Source organism: Lithobates pipiens, unplaced genomic scaffold (genome assembly GCF_037356315.1).
Source record: "Lithobates pipiens isolate NorthernLeopardFrog02 unplaced genomic scaffold, aLitPip1_a1.2 Scaffold_30, whole genome shotgun sequence".
Taxonomy (NCBI): domain Eukaryota; kingdom Metazoa; phylum Chordata; class Amphibia; order Anura; family Ranidae; genus Lithobates; species Lithobates pipiens.
The window spans coordinates 43,008,308-43,019,579 of NW_027507791.1; the positions used below are offsets into that span (position 1 = coordinate 43,008,308).

The 11,272-nt window shown below is 43.8% G+C and overlaps 1 protein-coding gene across 1 annotated transcript in view; it reads left to right on the forward strand.

The window, feature by feature from the left end:
• Positions 1 to 3,776: 3,776 nt before the first annotated feature.
• TMOD4 (tropomodulin 4) overlaps positions 3,777 to 11,272 on the forward strand; it is a 49,775-nt gene continuing 42,279 nt past the window's right edge. Inside the window, 1 exon segment of the mRNA XM_077464102.1 lies at positions 3,777 to 3,800. Within this exon segment, the coding sequence (XP_077320228.1) occupies positions 3,792 to 3,800 (9 nt within the window). The 5' untranslated portion in view covers positions 3,777 to 3,791.

Genomic DNA, 11,272 nt, shown 5'->3' on the forward strand with positions numbered 1-11,272 from the left:
AATACCCGCTCCGGGCATGTCAAAATTGATATGGACGCAAGAGCTTGCAATCTGCCTTCGACGCACTTGCTTAAGCTTGTCGCTTGGCATGCTAAAGTATTGCCGTTTGAACTAACCAATCCACCGAAAATTATTCGAATTTTTATTTCTTTATGTTCCTTTATCTCCACCCGCCGGAGTGCTGACCTATTTCAGCAAGAGGGATGAGACCACCCAAAACCCAGAGGCAGGAGTTATGGTGGGAAGATAAAGCCGTCGCCTGTGTTTTTTTTGTTTTTTTATTAGCGCCACAAAATGCAGCAAACAGACGCACTGTTAAAAACGTGCAATGCCCAGAAAGGTGCATGAGCTACTCTGGGCTGCCCTATGCATCTAGCGCAATGCCGCGCAAAAACACGCAACGTCTGCCTGCACACATAATTTTTTTGGGGGGGGGCACAAATAAACTGAAAAAACAAACAAACATCAATTGCAGCCACTGTGCCCATCAAACGCAGCTACTGTGCCCATCAATTGCCACCACTGTGCCATCACATGCAGCTACTGTACCCATCAGTTGCTGCCAGTGTGCCCATCAATTGCTGCTACAGTGCCCCATTAATTGCCGCCACTGTGCCCCATCAATTGCTGCCACTGTGCCCATCAATTGCCGCTACAGTGCCCCATCAAATTCTGCCAGTGTGCCCATCATTTGCCGCTACAGTGCCTCATCAATTGCTGCCAGTGTGCCCATCATTTGCCGCTACAGTGCCTCATCAATTGCTGCCAGTGTGCCCATCAATTGCCACTAAAGTGCCCCATCAAATGCTGCCAGTGTGCCCATCAATTGCCGCCACTGTGCCATCACATGCAGCTACTGTACCCATCAGTTGCTGCCAGTGTGCTCATCAATTGCTGCCACTGTGCCCATCAATTGCTGCTACAGTGCCCCATCAATTGCTGCCACTGTGCCCATCAATTACTGCTACAGTGCCCCATCAATTGTCGCTACAGTGCCCCATCAATTGCTGCCACTGTGCCCATCAATTGCCGCTACAGTGCCCCATCAAATGCTGCCAGTTTGCCCATCATTTGCCGCTACAGTGCCTCATCAATTGCTGCCAGTGTGCTCATCAATTGCTGCCACTGTGCCCATCAATTGCCACTACAGTGCCCCATCAAATGCTGCCAGTGTGCCCATCAATTGCCGCTACTGTGCCCCATCAAACGCTGCCAGTGTGCCCATCAATTGCCGCTAGTGTCTCGCAGGGGGGTCACAGGCGGTGTCCTGCATGCTCCTCGATGTCTTCTTCCGTCCTCTCTGTCAGGCATCCAATCACAGCGCCTGACGTTTCAACCAATCAGGTAACAGGCCCGAGCACTTGATTGGCTGAGAGGAGGTTCAGTGTTAGCAAAAGCGAATTCCTTCCTTTTACTAACACACAACGTACAGCATTGCGCCCGCTGTTCACCTTTTTGGGCGCCTGTTAGAGCCTACAGCCCTAATCAGGTGCTTCCAATGCATGAATCTATCTATGGTGATAGAGCAGTGCCAGGAGAGAGGAGGCGGCGCTCCTGCGCCATTTATGGACGCACCGTCACTGGACTGGGGTCTAAGGAGAAAAAAAATTGCTACAATGTTTTTTTTTTTTTTCTTTAAAGTGATTGTAATGGTTCATTTTCTTATCTGCTCTGTGCAATAGTTTTGCACAGAGCACCCCGGATCCTCCTCTTCTCGGGTCCCCAGCCGGGGCTCCTGACTCCTCCTCTTCCCTCAACAAACTATGAAAAATGTTTGTTTTTTATTTTTTTATATATTTATTTTTTTATTTTTGGTCTTAATGGTCTTTGGTTTTAATTTATTTAGCAAAAAAAAAAAAAAAAAACGTAATTAAATACCACCAAAAGAAAGCTCTGTTGTTTGTGGGAAGAAAATAATTAAAAATGTCATTTGGGGGCAGTGTAGCACGACCGCGCAATTGTCATTCAAAGTGTCACCGTTGAAAATTGGTGTGGGCAGGAAGGGGGGGGGGGTGAAAGTGCCCGGTAGGCAAGGGGTTAAATTAGAAAGAATATAACCGTCTTCCGAGATTACGAAAACCAAAAGAATTCCAAAAGCCAATTAAACAAATAAAAAAAAAAAAGCAAAATGACTTAAATAACTAAATCAAAACAAAGCGAAACTCATTTTTTTCATTCTGCGCATGTCTACCACCAGGTCGGTTCACACCGAGTGCGACAAACAACAGGATTTTAATTTTTTTTCAGTGCAGCGTCATGTGACGCAATCCACCGCGCCGCCGCACGCCGGCCAAATAAAACTGAGCGGAAATGTCCTGACTTTGTAACATTTCAATTAAGTTCATACCAAAAGCGGGACAGATGCAAGCAACCGGCAACACTGCCCCCTTCCTCACACCGGCGGTAGTGCATGCTGCTGCTGGGGGGCGCACCTTAAAAGGGGCATTCCCACACTTGGAAGGTTTCCTCCCACTTCCTGTTGCATCTCAGGGACAGGAAGTGAAGAAAAATGAACCTTTCACTACTCCACCCCACAAAAAAGGATCGGCTCTAGATACACTTTAAATTCAATTTAAAATTGAACGGAAGGCAAATCTTTTTCTTTCGTTTTGGATAGAGTGGAGAGAGATTTGAATCTCTGTCAGGTTTTTATTTTCAGTCTGTGCCCCCCCCCCCCCCAACCATTAGGGAGAGTCACCTTCTCTATTTCTCCTGATGACCATTATCAACAAAAGTGAAAGCCCACATTTTGGGTAGTCACCAGAACAGGAATAGAGAGGAAAATCCTCCAATGGGGACACTGCTTCCAGGGATTCTCTCACTTCCTGTTGTGGTTATTATGGGACAGGAAGTAAAAGGGAAATCTCCCCAATGGGACACAGATGGCAAAAAGGGAATTCGAACTTTCCTTCACGCCCCCCTTGTGTTTTCTCCTGGTAAACCTCTGGCAGAACAGACGCGTTCCACCTCTGGCAGAAGAGAGAGACGTGTTCTGCCTCTGGCAGAAGAGACGCGTTCCGCCTCTGGCAGAAGAGACGCGTTCCGCCTCTGGCAGAAGAGACGCGTTCCGTCTCTGGCAGAACAGACGCGTTCCGCCTCTGGCAGAACAGACGCGTTCCGCGGTGACACAATTGGTGTAAATCCCGGCGCACAGAACGGCTTTTTGCAATGATTCCTGAGGGGATGTGCTTCGTTATCCCTCCGGCATCCTCTGTGTTGTCTTAGAGCTTTAAGGGTCTTGCTGGATTATTTTTAACGCAGCCCCTGGGGCCCCCTGGTGAGGAACAGGTGGCTGTTTATATATATATATATATATATAATGTATGGGGGGGAGATTGTTAGCGGCCTGGAGATCAACAAAACAAACATATTCTGGATGTGGCGAGGAGGAGCGATGGGGGGATCAGGACTTCTTATACAGGGGGTGGAGGGGGCGGCCGTGGCTCTGATTATATAAAGTGGACCTGTCACTTCCCATGTCTGTATGAAGACAGTCCTGACATGTCACAGTATACATGATTAGAGGTGCCCAGGATTGGGGGCCCGAGGGGCCCCAGGCACCAGAAGTCACAGTTTTCCTACAAAAAAGGACTCTGGGTTTGTGAAGAGAACTTTGTTTTTAAGACCGGCTTCTGCTGGGTAATTGGTTTACGTCTTTTACACTGTTTTATTTTTTCTGTCCCGCCCATCCCTCTTTTATGTATTTTTTACTTTGAATTTTTGGTAATGGATCTTACTGAGGAAACTCAAAATGATGACGACGATGATGATGATATGATAATGATGAGGATATGAAGATGGTAGGTTTGCCACCTGTCCAGGATTCACCCGGACAGTACGGGTTTTAAATCATGTGTCCGGGCTTCAGTCCACCTGAGACCCGGACACATTATTCAGATGGGAATGTGGCTTGGAACAGGGCTTGACAGGATGGGGGGGGGGGCACTATGTGCACCACATTACCATTCTCTTTGGAGTGCCCAAAGGTGTCCCAGGTCTGTTACAATCCTATATATGTCTGTGCGCCACTAAAGTGTTCGGGCTGAGCTATCTTCTAGGCAACCCTAGAAGATAGAATGATGATGGTATGATAATGATGGTGATGATGATGATGGTGGTGATGATGATGATGATGATGATGATGGTGGTGATGATGATGATGATGGTGATGATGATAATGGAAGATAGTGATGATGATGATAGTATGATAAAAATGATAATGAAGATGATGGTTGTGATGATGATGATAGTATGATAATAATGATAATGAAGATAGTATGATGATGGTGGTGATGATGATGATGATGATGGTGATGATATGATAAAGATGATGATATGATAAAGATGATGATATGAAGATGGATAATAATGGTGATGATGATGATGATGATGATGATGATGGTTGTGATGATGATGATGATAGTATGATAATAATGATAATGAGGATGGTATGATGATGATGGTTTAATAATGATGGTGATGATGATGATGGTTGTGATAATGATGGTGGTGATGATGATGATGATGATAGTGTGATAATGATGATAATGAAGATGGTATGATGATGATGATGGTGGAGGTAATAATGGTGATATGATAATAGTGATAATGAAGATGATGATGATGATGATGATAGTATGATAATAATGACAATGATGATGATGATAGTTGTGATGATGATGATGATGATGATAGTATGATAATAATGATAATGAAGATAGTATGATGGTGGTGATAATGTTGATGATATGATAATGATATGAAGATGGGATAATGATGATGATGGTTGCGATAATGATGATGATGGTGATGATGATGATGATATAAAGATGGGATGATGATGATATAAAGATGGGATGATGATGATGATGGTTGTAATAATGATGGTGATGGTGATGATGATGATATAAAGATGGGATGATGATGGTGATGATGATAATGGTTGTAATAATGATGGTGATGATGATGATATAAAGATGGGATAATGATGGTGATGATGATGATGATGGTTGTGATAATGATGATATAAAGATGGGATAATGATGGTGATGATGATGATGATGATGATGGTTGTGATAATGATGATATAAAGATGGGATGATGATGGTGATGATTATGATAGTGTGATAATGAAGATGGTGATGATGATGATGATGATATGAAGATTGGATGATGGTGATGATGATGATATGAAGATGGGATGATGATAGTGTGATAATGAAGATGGTATAATGATGATGATATGAAAATTGGATGATGATGATGATGGTGATGATGATGATATAAAGATGGGATGATGATGATAATGTGATAATGAAGATGGTATGATGATGATGATATGAAAATTGGATGATGATGATGATGATGATAATATAAAGATGGGATGATGATGATGATGATGATGATTATGATAGTGTGATAATGAAGATGGTGATGATGATGATGATGATGATGATATGAAGATTGGATGATGATGATGGTGATGATGATGATATGAAGATGGGATGATGATAGTGTGATATGAAGATGGTATGATGATGATGATGATATGAAAATTGGATGATGATGATGATGATGATGATGATGATGATATAAAGATGGGATGATGATGATGATAGTGTGATAATGAAGATGGTATGATGATGATGGTGGAGGTAATAATGGTGGTATGATAATAGTGATGATGAAGATGGTACGATGATGATGATGATGATGATGATATGATAATTATATAGTTGGTGATAATGATGAGAAGATAATATGCAATGATGATGATATAATGATGATGTTGGTGATAATAAAGATGATGGTAATATACTAATGTTGGTGGGGATAATGATGATGGGATGATGATGATATGATGATGGTGGTAATGGTAATGATGATGACATGATGATGGAATGGTGATGATAATAATGGTATGATGATGATGATGAGATGATAATACAGTACCTTGAAAAAGTATTCATACCCCTTGGAATTTTCCACATTGTGTCAAGTTACAACCAAAAACTATAAATGTATTTTATTGGGTTTCTATATGGCAATAATGATGAGGATGATGACGGTGATGATTATATGATTATGGTGATAATGGTGATATATTGATGATTGTGATTATGATGAGTAATTTAATTTAATAAATCAGTAATTTTTAAGGGGACATTAGGGAGCACTCTCAGGCTGGCCAAACATTATACATTTTTCTTGTACAACTTTCCTTTAGATTTACCAAACCCATTTAATATGAGGTCACACCTAAACACTTTCTATTTGTATCCAACTACTACATAGTTGAAGGTAAATCTAAAGAAAATTGAATAAGAAAATTGTATGGTGTATGGCCAGCTTTAGACTGTAAAGGAACTGTAAAGAGAGTGACCTCCAGCAGTCTTGAGTAACATGTTTCCAGTCTCTGACCATCTCCTGTAGTAGATCCGCCGTCTCTGATCATCTCCTGTAGTAGATCCGCAGTCTCTGATCATCTCCTGTAGTAGATCCGCCGTCTCTGATCATCTCCTGTAGTAGATCCGCAGTCTCTGATGATCTCCTGTAGTAGATCCGCAGTCTCTGATCATCTCCTGACCGATCTTAGTGAATCAGACAGAAGCCTTGTTGCTGTGATTACTGATTCTCTTGCAGTCATTCAGCGAGGATACCGCCTGCATTGTCTGGTGTGGACGACCATTAGAGGGCGCACCTCCTGGTGGACCGTGCAAACTCTGTAGAGGACCGAGTCCTTGGTTCCTCTTTGATTGCACTGTAAGTGGGTATAGAATGGAGTGGGGGTTGGTCAGCTGGCGTCGGAGGGGTTTATGGGGCTGCCGGGTGAAGTCTTTGGAAGCTCAGTGGTGCGGAGGTAAGGGGATCTTCTCCGGCTGGCATGTCCATGGATGACGGATAGTAATTCCCTGATCCCCTCATCACCCCTTCCTGAGAATACACCACCATGGTGAGTATTGTACTACACTCCCCCATCTGAGAGCTGGATGGAAAGTGATAATGAGCATGGGTGTAATTCTCGGTATCTGTTCTTATTCTGTATGTATAGACTCTGCACAGTACTACTTCTCTTGTCCTGTATGCCGGGTGTAATTCTCGGTATCTGTTCTTATTCTGTATGTATGGACTCTGCACAGTACTACTTCTCTTGTCCTGTATATCGGGTGTAATTCTCGGTATCTGTTCTTATTCTGTATGTATGGACTCTGCACAGTACCACTTCTCTTGTCCTGTATGTCGGGTGTAATTCTCAGTATCTGTTCCTATTCTGTATGTATGGACTCTGCACAGTACTACTTCTCTTGTCCTGTATGCCTGGTGTAACTCTCGGTATATGTTCTTATTCTGTATATATGGACTCTGCACAGTACTACTTCTCTTGTCCTGTATGTCGGGTGTAATTCTCGGTATCTCTTCTTATTCTGTATGTATGGACTCTGCACAGTACTACTTCTCTTGTCCTGTATGGTGGGTGTAATTCTCGGTATCTGTTCTTATTCTGTATGTATGGACTCTGCACAGTACTACTTCTCTTGTCCTGTATGCCGGGTGTAATTCTTGGTATCTGTTCTTATTCTGTATGTATGGACTCTACACAGTACTACTTCTCTTGTCCTGTATGTCGGGTGTAATTCTCGGTATCTGTTCTTATTCTGTATGTATGGACTCTGCACAGTACTACTTCTCTTGTCCTGTATGTCGGGTGTAATTCTCGGTATCTCTTCTTATTCTGTATGTATGGACTCTGCACAGTACTACTTCTCTTGTCCTGTATGTCGGGTGTAATTCTCGGTATCTCTTCTTATTCTGTATGTATGGACTCTGCACAGTACTACTTCTCTTGTCCTGTATACCGGGTGTAATTCTCGGTATCTCTTCTTATTCTGTATGTATGGACTCTGCACAGTATCACTTCTCTTGTCCTGTATGATTCTCTGGTCTTGATACAAATGATATATAAAGTAACATGTATGTCAGTATAATGAAGTAATGACGTTACATTGTATCTCTGTGCTCTGTAGAAGGGGGTGTGGCCTGTAGACGGGTCCTCTTGTGTGTATTGGATAGCTGTGTGTAGATAGTGATCTCCCCGACCCTCCCATTCCCAGCTGAGTCAGGACTTCATATTTTCACACTTGGGGAGGGGGAGGGGAGACCACAAAGTACAAACAATGCTGATCGTGAATAATATCATTTAATTTTAAGCGGTTTCTTCGCCGGCTCTCCTGTAGAGAAGAGCATAGGAGGGGTGGAGGGTCTCTACAGGTCCCTGAAGACACATCACAATGAAGGTGAACATTCCCTTTAATTGTAATTGTAGCCAGCAGTATGGAAATTATGCTTTTGTATCATCTCCATACAGGACAACGACCATACACCATACAATCCGATTGTACAATCTCCTTTAGATCTACCATCAGTGACTTGCAAAAGTATTCACAGACCCCCCCCCCCCCCCACCTTGGCATTTTTCGTGTTTTGTGGCCTCACAACCTTGAATTAACATGGATTGTTTGAGGATTTGCATAATTTCATTTACAGACCACGCCCACAACTTTGAAGATGTTTTTTTTTTTTTATTGTGAAACAAACAACAAATAGGACAAAATAACAGAAAAAGTCTAATGTGCAAAACTATTCACCCCCTTAAAGTCAGTACTTTGTAGAGCCGCCTTTTGCTGCTATCACAGCTCCAAGTCTCTATGAGTCTCCCCACATCTCACCACTGGGATTTTTGCCCATTCCTCCTCCTTGCAAAACTACTCCAGATCCTTCAAGTTGGATGGTTTGCTCTTGTGAACAGCGATCTGTAAGTCTGACCACAGATTTTCTATTGGATTGAGGTCTGGGCTTTGACTAGGCCATTCCAACACAATTACATTTTTCCCCTTAAACTACTCAAGTGTTGTTTAGCGGTGTGTTTGGGGTCATTGTCCTGCTGGAAGGTGAACCTCCGTCCTAGCCTCAAATCACACACATACAGGTTTTGCTCCAGCATATCCCTGTATTTATCACCATCCATCTTTCCCTCAACTCTGACCAGTTTCCCAGTCCTGACTGCTGAAAAACATCCCCACACCATGATGCTGCCACCACCATGTTTCACAGTAGGGATGGTATTCTTTGGGTGATGTGATGTGTTGGGTTTGTGCCAGACATAGCGTTTTCTTTGATGGCCAAAAAGTAAAATTTCTGTCTCATCAGACCAGATCACCTTCCTCCATACATCAGACCAAAGCACCTTCCTCCGTACATCAGACCAGATCACCTTCCTCCACACATCAGACCAGATCACCTTCCTCCATACATCAGAGCAGATCACCTTCCTCCATACATCAGACCAGAGCACCTTCCTCCATACATCAGACCAGATCACCTTCCTCCATACATCAGACCAGATCACCTTCCTCCATACATCAGACCAGATCACCTTCCTCCATACATCAGACCAGATCACCTTCCTCCATAGATCAGACCAGATCACCTTCCTCCATACATCAGAGCAGATCACCTTCCTCCATACATCAGACCAGAGCACCTTCCTCCATACATCAGACCAGATCACCTTCCTCCATACATCATACCAGAGCACCTTCCTCCATACATCAGACCAGATCACCTTCCTCCATACATCAGACCAGATCACCTTCCTCCATACATCAGACCAGATCACCTTCCTCCATACATCAGAGCAGATCACCTTCCTCCATACATCAGAGCAGATCACCTTCCTCCATACATCAGACCAGATCACCTTCCTCCATACATCAGAGCAGATCACCTTCCTCCACACATCAGACCAGATCACCTTCCTCCATACATCAGAGCACAGGGGTGTCCAAACTACGGCCCTCCAGCTGTTGCAGAACTACACATCCCATGAGGCATTGTAAAACTCTGACATTCAAAGACATGACTAGGCATGATGGGGATTGTAGTTCCTGAACAACTGGAGGGCCGTAGTTTGGACACCCCTGTCAGAGCAGATCACCTTCCTCCATACATCAGACCAGAGCACCTTCCTCCATACATCAGACCAGATCACCTTCCTCCGTACATCAGACCAGATCACCTTCCTCCATACATCAGACCAGATCACCTTCCTCCATACATCAGACCAGATCACCTTCCTCCATACATCAGACCAGATCACCTTCCTCCATACATCAGAGCAGATCACCTTCCTCCATACATCAGACCAGATCACCTTCCTCCATACATCAGACCAGATCACCTTCCTCCATACATCAGACCAGATCACCTTCCTCCATACATCAGACCAGATCACCTTCCTCCATACATCAGACCAGATCACCTTCCTCCATACATCAGACCAGATCACCTTCCTCCGTACATCAGACCAGATCACCTTTCTCCATACATCAGACCAGATCACCTTCCTCCATACATCAGACCAAATCACCTTCCTCCGTACATCAGACCAGATCACCTTCCTCCATACATCAGACCAGATCACCTTCCTCTATACATCAGAGCAGATCACCTTCCTCCATACATCAGACCAGATCACCTTCCTCCATACATCAGACCAAATCACCTTCCTCCGTACATCAGACCAGATCACCTTCCTCCGTACATCAGACCAGATCACCTTCCTCCATACATCAGACCAGATCACCTTCCTCCATACATCAGACCAGATCACCTTCCTCCATACATGAGACCAGATTACCTTCCTCTATACATCAGAGCAGATCACCTTCCTCCATACATCAGACCAGATCACCTTCCTCCATACATCAGACCAAATCACCTTCCTCCGTACATCAGACCAGATCACCTTCCTCCATACATGAGACCAGATCACCTTCCTCCATACATCAGAGCAGATCACCTTCCTCTATACATCAGAGCAGATCACCTTCCTCCATACATCAGACCAGATCACCTTCCTCCATACATCAGAGCAGATCACCTTCCTCCATACATCAGAGCAGATCACCTTCCTCCATACATCAGACCAGATCACCTTCCTCCATACATCAGATCAGATCACCTTCCTCCGTACATCAGACCAGATCACCTTTCTCCATACATCAGACCAGATCACCTTCCTCCATACATCAGACCAAATCACCTTCCTCCGTACATCAGACCAGATCACCTTCCTCCATACATCAGACCAGATCACCTTCCTCTATACATCAGAGCAGATCACCTTCCTCCATACATCAGACCAGATCACCTTCCTCCATACATCAGACCAAATCACCTTCCTCCGTACATCAGACCAGATCACCTTCCTCCA